Genomic DNA, 17,920 nt, shown 5'->3' on the forward strand with positions numbered 1-17,920 from the left:
GAAAAACCAAGCATATAGAAAATACTGAACACATGTTCACTGACTTCCCCTACGAACTTGTTCTGCTTTATTCTCAAATTTAGTTAAAGGGGTCACCATTTTCCAAATCTACAAAATTTGTTACTATTGATTCCTATTTGTCTTTTGCATTATTCTTCATATTCTGTCAATCTACCTCAGAAAAGTCTTTTTAAGTCTCTACCCTCAGTCATTATCAACACTTTAATTTAGGTTTTTATCATGTCTCATTCTGGCACAATTTAATTGTATCTCTCCATCATTAGTCCACCCTCCATGCTAACATAAAATTATCTTCCTGCTTATCTCCTACTTTAAAATATCTGTTCAAACTTTAGCTTGGTACTCAGCATAGAATGCTTCAAACAATGACCCTCCACTGTCCTTTCCAGTCACATCTACTCATCTTCACATACTCTACACTTTTTACCTTGCGAACTTCTCACCATTCCCTAGATGTACTCCTGGCTTTCACACTGTTCCCTCTGTCTAGAATACCCCTAACTCCTTTACTTAACTTGGGAGACTTTTATTCATCCAAATCTATTTCAAATGACATCTTCTCAGGGACTATTATTTATCTGTTTACATATCTGCCTCTTCACTATGTTGTAAAGTAGTGTGGAGTATGGATAATGGGCTATATTCCTTTCTGTATCATCCTCAGCGGCTGGTGATGAAGAAAAAATGAAGGAAGTCAATAAAGAATGGAAGATCTGGATCCAGTTACATTAAGGTATCAGAGCCCAATATAAAAAGTCACAGGTTAATTTTGCTCCAAGGTAAATGCCAGAGATCCTAGTGTTTGGTGAAAGTCACAACATAAAGTTCCAACCAGTGAAATAAACTATTAATCACAATATTTAAAACCAAATTCTTTCTGATTTTTTTTCTTTTTGCTTTACTTTGCTTGTTAAGACTTTACTGGAAAACTATGAGCAACTGAAAACTAAGGAATTACTAATCTTTATAGGCTTAAGGAGCAAAAAATGACCCCGCTGCAAGTATATAAAAAAATATATTATTACTTGGATGACTAAGCAAGTTTTAGAATGGTTATTGAGAATTCTACTAGCTTTCAGCTTATGTCAAAAATTAGAATCTCTGATTTTGGAAACTGAGATTATCAACAAATTCTAACGCTGAAAGACAGGTCCAGATTACATACCTATGAAGTGATAAATTCTATTCAAGGTTAGAGGTAGCTCAACACTCAAGATTATTGGGCATAGACTAGAAAAACTGCTATATGGTTGATGTCACCATTAACTACCATTTGGACCTAATATCTCAGTAAAGAATATCTTCTGGTTATCTAAGGGTTTGATAATCAATGGCTCTCTAACTTAAATTTCTACAAAATGAGCATGAAAAAAGATACTGGCGGCCAGGAGAAGGTGGGATACCAGCTGAATAATTTTTTTTTTTTTGAAAACACACTAGGATATTTTAGATAAATAAATAAATAGCTAGGAGATTTTATTCCTTAGGATGCTGGCTCTCTATAAATTTATCGATTTACTTACTGACTTGATGAATTTAAGTTAAACTATTTTGTTTTAGATAAGGAAATCAAACCAGTTATTTGTTAAGGAAAGTCTTTGTATATAAAGCACATATTTTTTTCATTTTATTATTCAGATTGCTCAGAAATTATATAACCACATGGAAAGAGTGAAATCTGATCATTTAAGCATGAGACAAAAAGGACAAGAAAATTCTACTTTCAAGAATAGATTCGTTGAAAATAAGAAAGAATGTATGTATATGTATAACTGAATCACTTTGCTGTATAGCAGTAATTAACACAACATTGTAAATCAATAAAAAAAATAAATAAAATTTTTAAAAAAGAAGAGACTCATTGAAGCATTTGATACAAATTCATTGAGGGAAATAAACTAAAATATTCAAGCAAGTTCTTTTTATTGATTATACCTAATAATTAGCTGCATTTATATTAATTGGATTTACTTAAATATGAGGCAAAAATAAATACAAATTTTATTAATGTTGGAGGTTATTTTACTTAGCACATATTAATATACTGAAAATTCACGTGAACATAATTTAAAAACAGAAAGCACCAAAGTGAAACAAGAGGTAGAAAAACAATTATCAATAATAGGGAATGCAAAATATTAAATCACCTTTTAAAAAATATCACTGAATAATTAAGGTACCATGAATGAATTCACTAGAGATAATTTCCAAAGTATTATATATCATTCTAATATTCAGAAAAGGATTATACTTTATTCAAGGGGCTAAAATCTAATACATAGTTTTGACCACAAAATCACTCAAAATAAGATTTAAAAAATTACTGTGCAATCTCAAAGAGAAACATAGTTACAGATGACTTACAAAAAAAAAAAAAAAAGGGGGCTAACATACCTCAGCAAAAAATACCTCAAACCAATTATCCACCATACATAGTTTATCCTAGACTTTCAATGTTAGTAAAATAATAGAAAAAGAATGATAAAAAAAATAGATCTCAGTAGATGACAATAAGGCATTTAATAACAACTCAGTATTCAACTTTAATTGATACTATAGAATATCAAATATAAAAGTTCTTCATGTGAGAAAAAGCATATTTATTTCTAGAGTCAAAATCATATTTTCTTCAATAATGCTAGTTATTAACTCTAAATATTTAAATAATAACAGGAGTTAACAGTGGTTGTTGTTAAACATTTAACACTGCGGCTCCTGAAACACCACCATCACCCCAACCACCACCCCTCTCTGATCTGTAACAGTTCTGGAGTATAAATAGTCCCACCATGTCTAATTTAAAGCTATCATTGCCATGTCACTATGGGAATTGGGAACAGATGCACAAAACTGGCTTCTGCTTGCTGCCTCCAACAAACCACTGAGTATTAACTTATTGAGCTCTTACTACCTGATGAGCACATGCTATGAACTTTACACATCCCCTTTCATTTGACCCTCACAACAACATACAAAGAAGATATTACTTCATCTTACAAATAAGGAAACTGAGGCTTAGGGAGATAAAGTAATTTGCCTAAGGTCACATTACTAACGAGTGGTAGAGGCAGAATTTAAGAATATCTTTAATCACTTTAATTATCATTCTTCATTCATGACCTATTGTTATTAAGGAGTCATGCATGGCCTGATTTGTAAATTAATCAACTCATCCATTTATCTCCTTATTTGTACCGCAACATATATTGGTAAAACCATAATTCAACCCCTAATGAAAACAATACCAGTGACTTACATCAACCTATGCATTCCTTCCCTTCATGTCTGCTTAGTTCTCCCCAGCAAAGGTATATCCTAAAGTTGGTGTTAATTATTCTCTTTAAAGCCAGGTTTACATCCCAAATATCTGTAAAGAAAACCTCAGATTCTTGACAACTGCATTACGTTGCTTTTTAATAATCTTTCAATATAGATATTGTCCTTATTTTAAATATGAGGAAGGTAATTAAGGCTCAAAAAAGTCAAACAAACTCACCAAGAATTACTTAGCAAATAGATGACATAAAAAGAGTTTGAAAACAGGTTTTTATGTCTCCAAAGACCAACCTTTTCACTAAAATATTCTGCTTCAAAAATAAGGTGATTTTAAATATCAGATAATTAATCAGTAATAAACTAGAGCTCACCATAAAGATCAATGTACCTCCTTACCATCTTTAAAATTAACTGTAATATATGCAATAAAAACAGAGCCCAATCATAAGTATAATAATATTTGAAGGTTAATTTTTTTCTCTTATTAAAAATAATATGCAAAATTCCAATGGAAAAAATTAAAGAAGTCAAGAACAAATGGAAGTGTATACACACACACACACACACACATGCACGTGGTGCTCTTGATTGGGAAGACTACATACTGTAAAAAATTGCAATAGTTCTTCTATTAATTAAACAGTTAGCAAACAGGAAGCTAAAGTAAAGTATTCCCAGAATTTAAGAACACATTTAGAAAATAACACTTAGACAAAACTGATTTATAAATATATAACTAAGATTGGAACATTTTTATTTATTAAGTCTACTGAAAAAAGATTCCAAGGTGTATCTTCATGAACATACAGCATTATTATTATTTTAAATCATTAATTGAGCTCTTACTGTAAGTTACGTAACGTGCTTGACACATACTATCTGATTTAATCCTTATAATAACTTCATGACATTTGTAATACTAGCTCTATTTTATCGTAAAGAAAATAGAGAATCAGATAGGTTATGCATAAATTTTAAAACAAAAAATTTTTTTTTACTTTTATAATTGGAGAAAAGGCTATTTCATTTTGCAGGAAAAAAAACACCTTATTGCTTCTAGAAATAGAAAAATCTGTGAAATAAGAGAAATTCCAGGGAACATTTAAAAACAGACATAGAGACATTCAGAATATTTTAAATATAAAACACTACCAAAAAAAGAAAATTACAAGCCAATATCTTTGATGAATACAGATGCAAAAATTCTCAACAAAATATTAGCAAACCAAATCCAATAACACATAAAAAAGACCATATACCACGATCAAGTTGGATTCATCCCAGGGTCACAAGGATGTTTCAACATACACAAATCAATCAGTGTGATACACCACATCAACAAAAGAAAAGACAAAAACCCCCCGATCATCTCAATAGATGCAGAAAAAGAATCTGATAAAATTCAACATCAATTCGTGATTAAAAACTCTTACAAAAGTAAGTATAGAAGGAACATATTGCAACATACTAAAAGCTATTTATGACAAACCCACAACCAACATAATACTCAACAGTGAAAAGCTGAAAGCCTTCCTGGCAAAATCTGGAATAAGACAAGGATGCCTACTCTCACCACTTCTATTCAACACAGTACTGGAAGTCCTAGCCACAGCAATCAGATAGGAAAAAAGAAATACAAGGCATCCAAACTGGAAGGAAAGAGGTAAAATTGTCATTATATGCAGATGACATGATACTATATATAGAAAACCCTAAAGTCTCCACACAAAAACTACTACAACTGATAAATGAATTCGACAAGGTAGCAGGATACAAGATTAACACATAGAAATCTGCTGCATTTCTTTACACTAACAATGAAACATCAGAAAGGGAAAGTAAAAAAAGAATCCCTTTTAAAGTCACATCAAAAAAATAAAATATTTAGGAATAAACCTTACCAAGCAGTGAAAGACTTACATGCTGAGAACTACAAAACACTGCTAAAGGAAACTGAAGATGATTCAGAGAAATGGAAAGATGTCCCATGCTCTTGGATTCGAAGAATTAATTTTCTTAAAATTAATATTGTTAAAATGGCCATACAACCCAAAGCAATCTACAGACTTAATGTGATCCCTATCAAATTACCCATGACATTTTTCACAGAACTAGAACAAAAAAAATCCTAAAATTTATATGGGAGAATAAAAGACCCAGAATTACCAAAGCAATCCTGAGAAAAATGAACAAAACTGGAGGCACAACCCTCCCAGATTTCAGACAATACTACAGTAATCAAAACAGCATGGTATTGGCACAAAAACAGACATATGAATTAAAGGAACAGAATAGAGAGCCTAGAAATAAACCCAGACACCTATGGGCAATTAATCTTTGACAAAGAGGCAAGGATATATAACGGAGGAAAGAAAGTCTGTTCAGCAAGTGGTGTAATGTAAATGTAAATGTAAATCAATGAAGTTAAAACACTCCCTCACACCATACACAAAAATAAACTCAAAATGGCTTAAAGACTTAAATATAAGACATGACACCATAAAACTCCTACTAGAGAACATAGGCAAAACATTTTCTGACATAAATTATAACAGTGTTTTCCTAGGTCAGTCTCCCAAGGCAATAGAAATAAAAGCAAAAATAAACAAATGGGATCTAATCAAACTTATAAGCTTTTGCACAGCAAAGGAAATCATAAACAAAATGAAAAGACAACCTATGCACTGGGAGAAAATATTTGCAAACAATGCAACCAACAAGGACTTAATTTCCAAACTATACAAACAGCTCATACAACTCAATAACAAAAAACCAAGCAACCCAATCAAAAAATGGGTAAAAGACCTACGTAGACATTTCTCCAAAGAAGATACACAGATGGTCAATAGGCAAATGAAAAGATGCTCAACATCATTAATTATTAGAGAAATGCAAATCAAAACTACAATGAGGTATCACCTCACACTGCTCAGAATGGCCATCATTAAAAAGTCTACAAATAACAAATGCTGGAGAGGGTGTGGAGAAAAGGGAACCCTGCTACACTGTTGGTGGGAATGTAAATTGGTTCAGTCACTATGGAAAACAGTATTGAGTTTCCTTAAAAAACTAAAAATAGAGTTACCATATGACCCTGCAATCTCACTCCTGGGCATATGTCCAGAAAAGATGAAAACTCTATTTCAAAAAGATACATGCACCCCAATGTTCACAGCAGCACTATTTACAATAGCCAAGACATGGAAGCAATATATATATAAAAAAGTTAATCACTTTGTTTTATACCAGAAACTAACACTGTAAATCAACTATACTTCAATTTAGGGACTTTCCTGGTGGCGCACTGATTAAGAATCCACCTGCCAATGCAGGGGACATGGGTTTGATCCCTGGTCCGGGAAGATCCTACATGCTGCGGAGCAACTAAGCCTGTGCACCACAACTACTGAGCCTGCACTCTAGAGCCCGCAAGCCACAACCACTGAAGCCCGCACGCTCTAGGGCCCGCGTGCCACAACTACTGAGCCTGCATGCTGCAACTACTGAAGCCTGTGTGCCTAGAGCCTGTGCTCCACAACAAGAGAAGCCACCGCAATGAGAAGCCCGTGCACCGCAATGAAGAGTAGTCCCCACTCACCGCAACTAGAGAAAGCCTGCACACAGCAACAAAGACCCAACGCAGCAAAAAAAAACACCAAAAAAATATACTTCAGTATTTTTTAATTTTTAATAAAAAAGAATATTTTAAACACATACTGAAATCATGTAGAAAGAAATAATTTGTTACAAAGGTTTTAAGTTACAAATAATTTGCTTATTAGCTCTATACCTCACTTCATACAACTAAATCAATCCCAGATAGAATATAATTAAGCATTAGCAAAACAAATTTTTAAAATAATTAACTATAAGGATATATTTGTACTAACTGTTAAGATAAATTTTCTAAATAGTCAAGAAATGAAGAAGTATCACAAACATGCTTTAAGGTTTGAATAAGTCTTTTAAACTGCACAAATTTTGTTTGAAAACAAAAATATCTGGGATAAATGTAAATGATTTTAAAACCTACAATGTAGAGTAACTGAAAATAAATGAAATATTGCTACATATACTTAGATTCCACTCGATAGTCAAAAGAAACAAGAGGGTCTATGTGAAAAATACTCAAATATTATATTACAAATATAAACTATTTTACAGAAAAATATACCACTTCACTAATAAAATAAAAATACAATAGTAATATTATATACCTATTAAACTAATAATCATAAAAATGTTATTAACTAAGTACCTAATAAGAGCTAGATATCTTGTTTCAGTTACTATTTATAATAACCCTACAAGATGTTATCACCATTCCACACTTTACTGATGAGAAAATGGAGGCTCAGAAAGGTTATGTGAAACTTTCTCAGTCATATAAAACTAGACAACCACATGGGTAAAAACCTGAACCTACTCATCCAACTCTAAAGATCTTTTCTTTTTCCTCACCCTATGCTATGAGTAAAACACAAATCACAGAACTATAATAAAGCAATGCTTAAGCCCAGATTTGGTAAAGTCATGGGGGGAAACTGTACTCATAAATTGTTATGGGCATTATTAATGTGTTATATCTTTCTAGTGGAAAATCTTATAATATATAATGAGCTACGAGATAGTCATATTCTGCAGTATAATCATTCCTAGTATAACCCCAAAGAAATAAGCCAAATCAGGGAAAGGGGGGTGGGGCACGTATCCATAAGGAGAAACTGTAATGGAAAAAAACTATAAACAACTGAAGTGTCCAACAGAGCCTACTTCAACATTTCAATGTAATAGATTAGCAGAGTATCCCACATCCTCAACATTTTTATTATTGGTCAATAGATGGGAATGTATATGAAATAGTCTTAAATGAAAAAAAGGAATACAACTTACACTGTTTATAACCATTTTAAAAATATACATATACAATGAGAAAAATAAGACAAATTTAAAGTGACATAGCCTATTTTTCTCTAAAGCTACTTAACTTCATAACAAATTATTTTAAGTTTGAGCATATATATGACTATGTCATATAACATTTTAAAATTTATGCTAGTATATTGCATTAATGACCTCATAATTGATGAGACCTTTATTCCCTGATGTTATGGACTGACCTGTGTGACCCTAAAGTTCGTATGTTGAAGCCCTAGGCCCCAGTGTGACTGTGGGCCTTTAAGGAAGTCATTAAGGTTAAATGAGGTCATAAGGGTGGGGCCCTAATCTAATAGGACTGGTGTCCCTTTAAGAAGAGACAGAGACAATAGAGTTGCCTGTGCACAGAGTAAAGGCCAAGTGATAATACAAGAAGATAGCCCAGTCTACAAGCTGAGGAAGCCTCAGGAGAAAGCAGCCCAACCACACCTTGATCTTAGACTCCTAGCCTCCAAAACTGTGAGAAAATACATTTTTTTTTTAAGCCACCTAGTCTGTGGTATTTTGTTATAGAAGCTCTAGCAGACTAATACACCCAGAATACATTTATTTAAAAACAGAAGAATTATACTGATATGTTGGATAATTTTAAATACAATAAAGTTACATGTAAATAGCATAAATTATTAAAGTTCATTGCCTAAGTTTTTAAAAATATATTTATTAACTTCAAAGTTGCTTAACAATAGACATCATAAATATCATAAGTGACAAAACGTTGGACTGACAACTGCAAGACAGCTTAAAAGCAACAGATGAGTGACAAACTGCTAGCTGGGTGGGGGTTATGCATACTGAAATGCAATGATTCTTAGGAGAAATGGCAGGAAAGGAACATATTTCTCTGCATTTTGCAAAGAGGTCTCTTTTAATTCATTACGATATAAAGCAAATAGACAGACAAGATCTGAGGTATTATATGTACATCTTATGAACTGAGTACTCTATTTTTTTTCTAATTTAGGTACTGACTCCCTAGAATAAGTGAGGAAGTCACCAGTTACTTAATTAAATAATGTGCTGTGTTCCCAGTACCAAGAGCAGTGTCTGTTGATTTAATGTATAAGGCCCTTTTGAATTAGATTTTTTATTAATAAGTTGATTAAATTTGAATGAGACAATTAAAAGAAAATTATCTTGAAGAAAAAAGTAAAGCTTTCTAATTCCTAAGTTAGGAGGTCTTTAAAAATGTAACACGGGGAGAGAGGATATTGTTATTACTATGACATTATAGATAAAGACAACATATTAACTGTAACCAGAAAGGAGAACTACATAAGGTATATTTAATTTCTTTTCCTACTTTTTTTATTTAAGCTTTCAGTCCTATCTATACCTACTGACAGAGGAAGAAAAATAATTTAGGAATAAAATTGCTTCCCAGTAATTTCTCCTTTTAAGTGTTATACACATGGGATAGATATAGTTTACATCCCATGTATATTTATATTTTATAGTTTCTTCTGAGTTTCACACAGCTAATAAGTGACAGTTATGTAGACTATATGGTATTTTGTTGATTTTATATGTCATAATCTGTTTAGTTAATCCTCTTTTATTGGGTGTTTCAATTTATTTCCACTATTGCAAGCATGGAGACACCATTAGACATGGGCCCAAAGCAGGTGGAATTACTTTTAGCTATAAGAAGCACAAGTTTTATTTTTTATATTGTAGCAGGTGAAGGAATACATACTGTATAGCTGGAGGGTTAAACATAGTACAGTAGTGAAACCTCTGAGCTTTTACCTCTTCAATTGGTTAGTAATCCTGAGTATGGTATATTTCATTGCTTTAAGCATGAGATTAACTGTATTCAGCTATGACACAAAGAATTGTTACTTATATATACTCAGACATACACATGCTCAGAACAGATTCAGATTCACAGAATTTAAGACTAGCACATTACAATTTATTTACATTTGGTAATTATAACAAATTCAATGATCAGGTATCCTCTTTCTCTTTCCTATTTTTTTAAAACTATATCCCTATTAAGTTCACTTTCTTAATAGAAACAATATCAAATATATACTGAACACTGTAAATCAACTATACTTCAAAAAAATGGAAAAAAACATTTTGACTGAAAACACATTAAAAAAATAAAATTATATATATATATACTGAACAACCGCTATGTGCCAAACACTATTTTAAATGTTTTAAATACATACTACATTATTTAATGCCCCTCATATGCTGCAATTCCTATCAAACAAGAAAAGTAACAAACACTAGTGGGTTTCAAATTTTAAAATATATTGATTTTCTTAAAGACATCTATATTTTAATAATTTCACATCTTGCCATAATACTATAATAGCAACTCTGATAAGAACACGTTCTACTCACACAGCATTTGTGAATAAATGCTACATAAACTATAATTTACATAGTGTTTCCAAATTTCATTTATCACTTTGTAAGAAAGAAATTACTACCCCATAAAAGTGTAAACAGAAATTCAGAGATTAAATTTCAAAAATGAGAATTGGCATAGATGGAAGTAGAATTCAGGTCTCCTGGATCAATGTATTCTTTCCCCTGTGGGGAATGAGAAATGAAGAAAGGTTCACAACTGCAGAAAGTTAGAAAACCACTTACGTAGACTCTAGGCTGGGTAGAAGCTACCGCCCAAAGAGAAAAGGAAATCTCTACACAAGAACTAGCTCCAGTCTTTGTATTAAACAGTGTATTTCTGCCTTAAGAGCTTGACTCTCCATTAGTGAAGCACTTAGGAGATATCATAGTTACTGCTAAATAAAAACTGCTGATCTGACTGGTAGGAACACTATGTACTGTTCTTTACTTCCTGGACCCGAAATCCCTTACAATAGCACCTTAAATTCTGTCTAAGCCTCCATTTGCATAATTATTATATGATTAGAATGTATAAGATATTATGAAGTAATAAATATAGAATATTTTATATCACTTTAAGTAGACCATAAATGTGTAAGAAGCAGGGACACATTCTCAGAGCACCTCACACATAAGTGGGCTACCAATAGGTTGGCATAGTTGCTAAAAACTGAAAGTTAACTACGAAAGTCCAAAAATGTTTGTAAATACAAATACCAAAAAAACCTCAAAAACCTACAGACTTCTTTAGTCAAATGTATACATGTTAACCACTGAGAGGCACTGATTCTAAGAATTTCTTTTAAACTCTTTATTTCCTTTGATGCTCCTTTACTTAGATCATCCTATGATCACCTGGAAAGGAAACAGACATACTAGTATCCAAGGAAATGCAACAACCTAGCCTTTCAAAAATTTTAGCAGAATGTTAATAGAGGCACATCAAGAAAGACTTTATTCTTTTTGTAATTATCTATAAGCCAAGGGTAAGAAGAAAACATATTTACTTAATAGTATAATTAAAACTCATCGGGCAAAGGGAAATCTAAGGGAGGACAAGGTTTAGGAGAAATACTGAATTTCTGGCACAAATATATTTGAAAAATTACTCAATTTTTCACTTATATCATTTTTAAAGAAATTAAATTGTACTCCAATAAGAAAATTATTCAACAATTCCCACAGTTTTAGAAAGAGTTTAAACTTCTGCTGATGTGGTCAATCTCATAACAAAGATAAGGTAAAGTTTCAGTGTTAAGGTTTTCAAAAGTTTCAGTGTTAAGGTTTTCAAAAACAAAAAACAAACATAGGTCCTAACTCATAATTGGAATACTTCATCAGATAAGGTCAATCATTTCCAAGGCAATCAGATAAAAATTTAAGTTCTTTTTGTAGTTTAAAATGCTATCTCAATATAAAACTTTTTAAAATTTAAACAAGTCCTAAATGAGTTTTTTTAAATGCTGAAGACTCTGTTATCTGAAACGCATCAAACACGAATTTCTATTTTGTCATCTAAAGAAATATTCAAGATTTGCATCTTCTGCTTCCACATTCAAATTGTGTATTACTATGACATGAGCAAATCAAAAGCCCCACTTATTAAAAGCTATCAATACACTTCAGCTCTAAATAGTTCTCTCTAATAACATTTGTCAATTTTTATGAAGAGATAATAGTAGAAATTCTGCCTTTTAGTTCTCAACTTTGTCAGGAGAAGATGATTTGATAATTTCTCCCTCTAAATTGCATTTAATGTACAAAAGTAGATCAACGGGATGAAAAAGGGTAAAAGACAAAACAAAACAAATAGTTTTACACAGGCCCCAAAGTAGAGTTCAAGAGTATAATGTAATAAAAAATTTCTTCTAAATCCATTTTTTACTATTAATTACTATCATTCATTGAGTCTCTAAAACAGTGTTTATTACTTTCTAAAAACTGTACTAATTAAGTAAATTAGTTTATAATGAGCAAACAGAATAGTTTATTATAAAACACAAATATTAAAATTCCAACAGTCATTAAATCTGAGCCCTCCCACTTTCCCCTTATTCATCACAATATACCTTCTCTTACTGGCTCATTGGTTGATTCTCCTTTTAGACTCAGCATCCTGGAGAAGCCACTGGAAGGAGTAGAGAAAATGCCACGGATGAAATATCCCTGCTGCTCAGACTCCATTGACCCCACTGAAGTCGGCCACCGTCTAACAAATCTGATACTGCAGCGGTGCTCTGGCTCTGAAAGAGATCTGCTGAATGGAACCCGAAGTGACCGAGTGTTGACCAGGTTCTGCTTCTCCATTGATGTTCCAAGGACCTCATTAGCAGAGGAAGAAACATTATCCCCAACCATCTTCGGCAGGACCTCTTGTCGTGGTTCATCCAAGCCTCCTTTATTATTTTGCAATTGCTCCCTTTTGCCCCCTTTCCACCTAAAGCTGGGATGTGTTTGCCACCGATAAGCACCCAGTGGCTTTCCTAGATTGGAAACAGCCTGTTCATTTTTCTTCCTCTTGCTTTTCATTGGACCACACCATGGATAACTCTTTACGCTTGTTCCTATCTCTGAATGTGCATAATCAGGTTCTGACAAAGATCTTCCATAGCTCGGAGGACATGGTGATGTTTGTCTCCTAAAGATGCTCATCTTCCATGACTCCATTTTTTAACAACTTCTCGAAACTTTAAATTTCCACTGCTCTGCAGTCTTTGCAGTTGAACCACACTTGTCCGTGCAGTCCAAAACATTCAACTGCTTAAGCAGCTTTCTTTGTGCGGCTTTGAACCACAGCAGATGTTGCTGCTTAAGAGCTGGTGTCATGTTATTACCCCATTTTCCCAGATCTCCGAAATTTCAGCAAGCACCCAAAAACCTCCTGTCTGAAGCAAATTATCTTCATAATACAGCAAAAGAAGATCATCTCGCTTCCTGCAGTACGTTATATTTCTGCACTGAGTTTTCAGGAAATGGTGTTTTTAAAAAATGAGAAGTGAAATGAAAGCGATAAAAAAGCCACAAACACCTTTATGGACCAATAGCAGTTAAGTGTTCACTATGTGAATGACACTGGGTTAAAAACAGATTGTGAAAGTACTCAAGCTGACATCCACACTTTCCGGAAGAAGAAGAAGAAAATCTGCCTAAAAGCCTGCTCTCTAAGTGACAGCTCTTCAGAATAGTTTTTAAAGTTTGCATTTCAAGAAAATCCTTGTTATTTACACCACAACTTCTCTCAAAGTTAATACTGTTTTTAAACTAATAGGTAAGGTCATATACTATTTTGTGCAAGTAGGCATTGCAAAGATGAGGAAAAATGGACAAAAGAATGTCAAAATATAAAGCTATTTTTAATGTAAACATACTAGGGAGAATTTTAAAAGCACAAATGGATTTAAAAAAAGGGATAGAGGATATTTGCTATGAACTATAGCAAAGGAAAAGGAAAGTCTTGAGGCAACATCTTGTGGAAACTGGAACACAGGAAAGTACATACTTAAATGATTTCTAGAAGGGAAAAGTTTGCTTTGAAAATGTAACTGGGATAAGTTGTCTGGAAAAATATTCCCTATCTATTTAACCAAATAAATTCCTTTATTCCTCTTTGTGCTATTTACAAGTTAAAAAAAAAAGAGCTGACTACCTAAAATTTTGTTAAAGCAAGTACCTTATATTGAACCAAGATAATGAATGCCAAGTTTTTGGCTGGTTAATTTTTTTTTCAACTGTCTGCTCATAAACTCCTGAAAATAGGGGTTTCGAATGGAAAGCCTGACAGACTTTAGACCACCAATAAAAGAGATATAACACGGCAATCAAATCACTTTGCAAGGTGTATAAAAAAAAGATGATTTCATGTGGAAAACTAAAAAACCATCCATTTATTTGTAGAATATATACAATGAAAAACAGTTCTTACACTAAGTCTCTTTCTTATTACTGCCAAATAGTAAAGTTGGTAACATACCTATTCTTTGAAACATATTAAAATGTTCTCATTATTTCCATTATCATAAAGCAATAATCTCATCTTCATTTGTTTATATAGTCTGTAAATTTACACATTTCTATATTAAAGAAGTTTTGAAGAACTTGGCTTTCCCAAAAGCATAATATATCAAACTAGAGTGTATTACAATTGTAAAATTTTCCCTTGTTTTAAAAAAATACTTAGAAATGTCAATCTGCATAAAGAGAAAAACAATAAACATTAAATTCTAATCTCTATTTATGGCACATCACACAATCCACAAAAACTAATCTGTGATGGAAAATAAACCTAAATGTAAAATATAAAATGATAAAGCTTGTAAAATAAATCACAAGAGAATATTTTTGTGAACTGAAGGTAAGCAAAGATTTATTAGAGTATAAAACGTAATAACAATGATAGGAAAACATTAATAAATATGAATTCATAAAAATCAAAACCTTAATATGTCTAATAAGACATATTAAGAAATCAACAAGCAACCTACAAAATGGGAGAAAATATACACAATACAAACATCTCACAATTTGTACCACAAGATATAAAGAACTCCTACAACTTATTAATAAAATGAAAACCCAATTTTTAAAAGTAGGCAGACAGAGCTGAACAAATCCTTCATAAAGAAAGCTATATGAATGGTCAATAAGCATATGGAAAAAGTACTCAACCTCATTAGGATTTAGAGAAATGCAAATTAAAGCCATAATGAGATATCACTCACATTCACCAAAATGGCTAACACTTAAAGGGCTAATAACACCAGACGTTGGTGAGGATGTGGAGCAACCAGAAATCTCATAATTAGTAATAAAATTAGTATGAAATGATACAATTGCTATGGAACAAACGTGACAAAATTTTTTTACAAAGATAAACACACATCTACCCAATGCACATCAGTTCCACTCACAGGCACTTACTCAAGAAAAATGAAAATACACAAACTTGTACTTCAATCTTCACAGCAGCTTTATTTATGATACCCATAAACTGAAAACCACCCAAATATCCATCACAGTAGAATGGATAAACAAATTGTGATGTTTTCATACAACGGTATACAACTCAGCTATAAAAAGAATAAACTACTAATAACAAAACAATGTGAATGAATACCACAGATATTATGCCAACAAAAGAAACTAGACACAAAAGAGCACATACCATATGATTCCATTTCTACAGAGTTTTAAAACAGGCTAAACTAATCTACAATGGGGGAAAAAATCAGGAACGCAGTTGTCAGGGGTAGAGGCATTACTAACAAGAAAAGGACACCAGGAAGCTTTCTGGGGTGATGGAAACTTTCTAAGTCTTGATGTACATGTGAGTATGGGTATGTTTATTTGTCAAATTCATCCAACTGTTCCCTTAAGATTTATGCATTTTTCCTTAATTAAATTTTACCTTAAAAAACTGTAAATACTGTACTCTAGTTAGTAAGTTTACTTATCCAGTGTAATGGGTTAGCAATTCTGAAAGCACTTTCTGTGTATTTTAGGCTTGAGGAAAGGAGTAAATACATTGAAGAGGATGAATGAATGGATGAAGGAATACAGACAGACAGACAGACAGACAGACATACCAATACTGGAACAAACCAATATTATGCAACTCCTGATATGATGAACTGTGAAAGAATAGCTTGTGATTTTTTCCTGCCAAAAAAAACAAAAATTGCATAACCTAAATTTAATCACAAGTAGCATCAGATAACCTTGAATTAAAGAAGATCTACAAAATAACTGTATCCTTTGCTTCAAAAATGTCAAGGTCAAGAAAATCAGAGAAAGGCAATAGAACTGTTGTAAATCAAAGGAGACTAAGGAGAAACAATTAAAAATAATGCATAATATTGGATTTGATCCTAAAGTGGGGGGGAGAAGCTATAAAGAACATTATTGGGACAACTGACAATATTTTAATATGGAGTATGGATTAGATAATAGAACCATACCAACATTAAGCTTCCTGATTTTGATTATGAAAGAAAATGTTCTAATTCTTAGGAAATTCACACTGAAGTATTTAGGGATCTAGAGTCATGATGTTTCCAATTTACTCTCAAATGACTCAAGGAAAAAACTATGCATGTAAAGGTAGATAAAATATGACCAAAGAAATGGGGCAAACTGTACACAATTATTGAATCTAGGTAAAGGGTATATGGGAGTTTCTTGTACGCCTGCAAATTTTCTATAGGTTTGAAATTTCATCAAAATAAGACATTACACAAGCAAAATTTTTTTAAATTTCAAACTACTTCCTTTGGGTCTGTAAGATATTTTTATTATTAATAATGTAATATTATTAATATTACATGTAATATTATTAATACTATTTCAGAGTATCTTTTGAGCAATACATATAACAAAGTATCTAGTTTCACAGGTTTTATGAGAGGGAACTTAATCAAGATCACCCTATTAAAATACCTCAGTGAAAAATTAAATTAAAACTACAATTTTGAGAAAAGTTGCACCACAGGAGTAGAACTTGAGCCCCATAATCAACACTGTAAAATTCAGAGACTCAATGTTAAATGAGAAAATACTTTTACACACTAAATAGGTAACATAAAAATAACTGCCATAGTTTCTAAGGAACTACTACAATTCTTCTAACCATAAACTTCCCTATTTAAGGAATATGGAAATGGAAAATAATAAACAGCACAGAAAAACATTCAAGCGAAATCAGAAAGCAAAAGAACTACAGATTGAAGAAGTGACAGTCTCTAAGTAGGAATAATCAAAGAAATGAAGAGATTCACCTCTCTCACAGTTGGCTAAAGGTGGATTTGGCAAATGCTTCAAATTATCTTCTATCATTATGAAAGCCTAATATCATTTATGTTAGTTATTTCTCCAAGTTTTATCTTTCATCTGAATATAAGACAACTTGACACTTCGTTTTCTGAATTTTATTAAATATATATAATGAATTTATAATTTTTAAGAAAATATTCACAGGTTTTATAATTTTTAAAATTAGAAACAATGACACTAGTGCCACTGAACTACCACATTCATTATGAATCCTAATATAAAAATTGGCTGCTGATTGAAGTGTCATAACAAGAACATTACTGCCATCTCAAGTATCAACTAATTATTATTAATTTTCTTAATAGAAATCTGTAATATTTACAGCACAGCTTTAAGAACCACTCTGTTGCTAAGTCAAAAGAAACATCTGAATTCTCTAAATAAACATACAAGTACTTATATTCACATAGAGCCATATTTTAAATTGTTATTGAGTACCTGCCATGTATCAGGCACTGTATTAAGACTAGAGGGGCTTCCCTCGTGGCGCAGT

The 17,920-nt window shown here is 32.1% G+C and overlaps 1 protein-coding gene across 4 annotated transcripts in view; it reads right to left on the minus strand.

Annotated features, from left to right (window-relative positions):
- The window catches only part of RASAL2 (RAS protein activator like 2), a 379,074-nt gene that overhangs the window by 241,475 nt on the left and 119,679 nt on the right, over positions 1 to 17,920 (minus strand). Inside the window, exon 1 of one of the 4 annotated variants that reach the window (XM_060132664.1) lies at positions 12,672 to 13,269. The exons of the other annotated variants lie outside the window; for them this stretch is intronic. Within the exon in view, the coding sequence (XP_059988647.1) occupies positions 12,672 to 13,269 (598 nt within the window). Of the gene's footprint in view, positions 1 to 12,671; positions 13,270 to 17,920 lie in introns of those variants that run through there. 4 annotated transcript variants of the gene reach the window in all.

The sequence above is a fragment of the Lagenorhynchus albirostris genome, chromosome 2, assembly GCF_949774975.1.
Source record: "Lagenorhynchus albirostris chromosome 2, mLagAlb1.1, whole genome shotgun sequence".
NCBI lineage: Eukaryota > Metazoa > Chordata > Mammalia > Artiodactyla > Delphinidae > Lagenorhynchus > Lagenorhynchus albirostris.